Raw genomic sequence first — 2,986 nt, 5'->3', positions numbered from 1 at the left:
CTCTGATTTATTAGCCTAAGATGAACTCCTCCTCTTGGTTCCTTCCATATATGCAGAAAACAAGTGTCTTGATCTGATTTTTCTAGAAATCTTTTCCCCTTTACTGTCTGTTTTGGAATGTGGCACATAGACCATATTGTGGTAAGGCAGATCTGTAGGCTTAAGTGGACCTTTCATGTGTAACTTTTCAACTTTGCAAGGTTTTTAATATATCTATTAGATTATTATATCTGGACATACAAAGCACACAAGAGGGATGAGTCTTTTGGCTACTGGTACTATTAGCAATTGGGTATCAGGGTCATAAAGCTAAGGTGTGAGGCTTTACAATTTATTAAGAGCTATGTAGTCCACAGGAAAAATTCTAAAATAACTAAAGTACCTCCAATGTTGTTTGGAATTTCTGGTTCACATCTTTGAAAGAGTTCTTGGTGAAGACTTCAATGGCTTCCCTCCTACATGTAATGTGCACATCCAACAGCTCTTGGAGAGTTTCTGTGGGAAATTTCACTTTCTGTTCCATCATCTCTTCATACAGTGTAAGAGCCCTTTGAACTGCGGCTGAGTTTTCTATCTGAGCTAGTGCCAGCACTGCATTTTCCATGCAGGGCACATCTCCATTGGTGATGGTTTCAACATAGGTCAAGACCAAGTTTCCAAGACCTTTAAAGGGAAGACAAATGGAGCTTTCAGGAGAGTGGTAAGAGCTACCCTGTTTAAGAATGAGGCGATATCATTATTTTGTCAAGGTGAGGAGAGGGGGGAGGTGTTTCATTTTGTTTCTCAGAAAAGGAACTTTCTCACAGAGTCAGGGAGCATTGAGAATGCTTCTGACACTGGAAGAAAGAAAGATGTTTATTGTAAGCAAAGTCCTGATCAATTTGATACACCTGACTGGCCCAGTACAAGCAGACAATCATTGCCTTTGTCTGCAGCTATCCTGGGAAGACTCCTCTCTACCTCACTCTAATGTTCCCTACAAGTACTCTAAGAAAGTCATGGGAGATGCTGGTGAGGGGAAACTCACGGGGCCCATTGACCATGCCACCTCCTGGGAGAGTCTTGGCTTCAGAATGGTTGAAGATGTATTCGCAGAAGTTTTTAGTACTTTCCACAAAGCCAACATAAAGTTCATTGTCATGAAGTTTCTCAAGCTCCTTGAGCTTTTGCCCATAAGCAGGTGGGGCAAAGATAAAGCATTTCCTCTTTAGAAAGAACTTCTGGATACATATTTTGGCTTCTTCACTGGTACCTAAGGAAAAGGAAGGAGCAATAATGTGACAAAGAATGAAAGTTAATCTGGAAGTTAATCCTCTAATATAATGACCTGTCTAGAACATTTGACTCACTCCTAACCTGTAGTCTGTAAGCATGAGGTTGATTAAAGAGAAAGGACAAAAACCTGTCCCATGAATACAATTATCAGTTGAACCTACTAATCTAGAACGCTTCTATGGCTTGCATCATATTCCCCCCACCCTTTTTTTTTTAGGAGCCTGGGGGCTATAACTACATAATGACAAACTGGACAAAAGAACAGTTTCAGGGCTTTCCTCCATTACCCAACCCTTAGTCCATGGGACCTTTATTCAGTTCCAGGGCATCCTCCAGGTACTGATCAGAGGTGATGGACTCTCCATTGATTTCCAAGTCCAAGATGAAATCACGCACAGTCCACACAAAGTCTGGAAAGAGGCTTATCTGCTCAGTGCTGGAGGAGGATTTTTCCTTGATTTTATCTGTCAACTCTGTCACAAAGCTGGAGTGCTAATTAAGGAAAACTGGCAGAAAAAGAATACAGGAGTCGTCATTCCTTCAGACTCCCAATTTCCTAATGTCTTTTACTTCTCTTCTTCCACCAACATACTGGTATTTTGAGCAAGATCTTAAGGGGTTTTATGACACGTACTAAGTATGTATGTGTGAGTGTCTGTGTGTTTGTGAGACTGGATCTGTGTTTTCATCAGTATTAAAAACTCTTAGTGATGAATTTTCCTGTACAAATGCAGATTGATACCTTTTGGTGATTTATAGCTTTAGAGTTGTCTGGGAGCACTGAGACCTTAAGTGGTTTGTCCTGTGGGGGCTTTCTATCTATTAGGTCATACTTCCAATATCTCTCTGTCTCTGCCTCTTCCTTTCCCTCTCTGATTTGTTCCCTCTCTTTCTTTCTCTGTCCCTTTTACTCTGTCTCTGTTTCTTCCTCTTTTTCTCTGTTTCTCTCCCTCTTTCTGACTTTGTCTCTCTCTTTATCTTTCTCTGACTTTCTCTGTCTTGTTCACTCTCTCTCTCTCTCTCTCTCTCTCTCTCTCTCTCTCTCTCTCTCTCACACACACACACACACACACACACACACACACACACACACCCTCAATAATACAATAAAATATGGACTTTAAATAGGTCTCCTTGGGGAATAGACAATCTGCCCTCATTCTATTCTGGTCTTCCTTTAAATAATGGTTAACATTTGTATAGACATTTGAAGTTTGCAAAGTGAGTTCTCAGAATCTTTTCACTTTATGTAGAAAGGATACTACAGTTCATCCATAGCCTGCTGGTTGATGGTGCCCATGCTGTTATAGACAAAGGTGCTGCTCAGCAGCATGGCCAAGGCAAAGATACAAATGTCATTGTTCTTGTCACCCTAGAAGTCAAATCATGTTATCTGGACTGAATGCATGACTCTTTGCCATTTCTGTGAATTGCCCTAGATAAATATGATTATGCAATGGGGGAAACCAATTTATTTGGTCTTTGTTTTACCTGAGACCTAGAATGTCAATGTTCAGTACCATTTGATTGAACATGGTAGCAACTTCTCCTTACCTTCTTCACATCGCCAAGCCCCTCAGTGTCCAGGAGAACAAGGGTGTGATTTGGCTTCTTGGGATGAGGAACACACCACATCCAGATGCCCTTGGTGTGAGACTGCACTGTGGAGCCAAGGGAGAAACCTGCACAAGAGTTTGGAGATGAGCTCAGA

The 2,986-nt window shown here is 41.3% G+C and overlaps 1 protein-coding gene across 1 annotated transcript; it reads right to left on the bottom strand.

Annotated features, from left to right (window-relative positions):
• Window positions 1–382: 382 nt before the first annotated feature.
• Window positions 383–2,952, bottom strand: LOC123256567 (guanylate-binding protein 1-like; the record flags this gene model as incomplete). The annotated part of the gene is made up of 5 exons (XM_044685161.1): window positions 2,830–2,952; window positions 2,538–2,647; window positions 1,584–1,759; window positions 1,028–1,252; window positions 383–663 (listed from the first exon to the last, which is right to left on the bottom strand). Coding segments are annotated over exons 1-5 (873 nt in total), but the record flags the coding sequence as incomplete, so codon positions are not given.
• Window positions 2,953–2,986: the final 34 nt, after the last annotated feature.

Source organism: Gracilinanus agilis, unplaced genomic scaffold, assembly GCF_016433145.1.
Source record: "Gracilinanus agilis isolate LMUSP501 unplaced genomic scaffold, AgileGrace unplaced_scaffold60993, whole genome shotgun sequence".
Classification (NCBI taxonomy): Eukaryota; Metazoa; Chordata; class Mammalia; order Didelphimorphia; family Didelphidae; genus Gracilinanus; species Gracilinanus agilis.
This window is presented reverse-complemented; position numbering and strand designations above follow the sequence as displayed.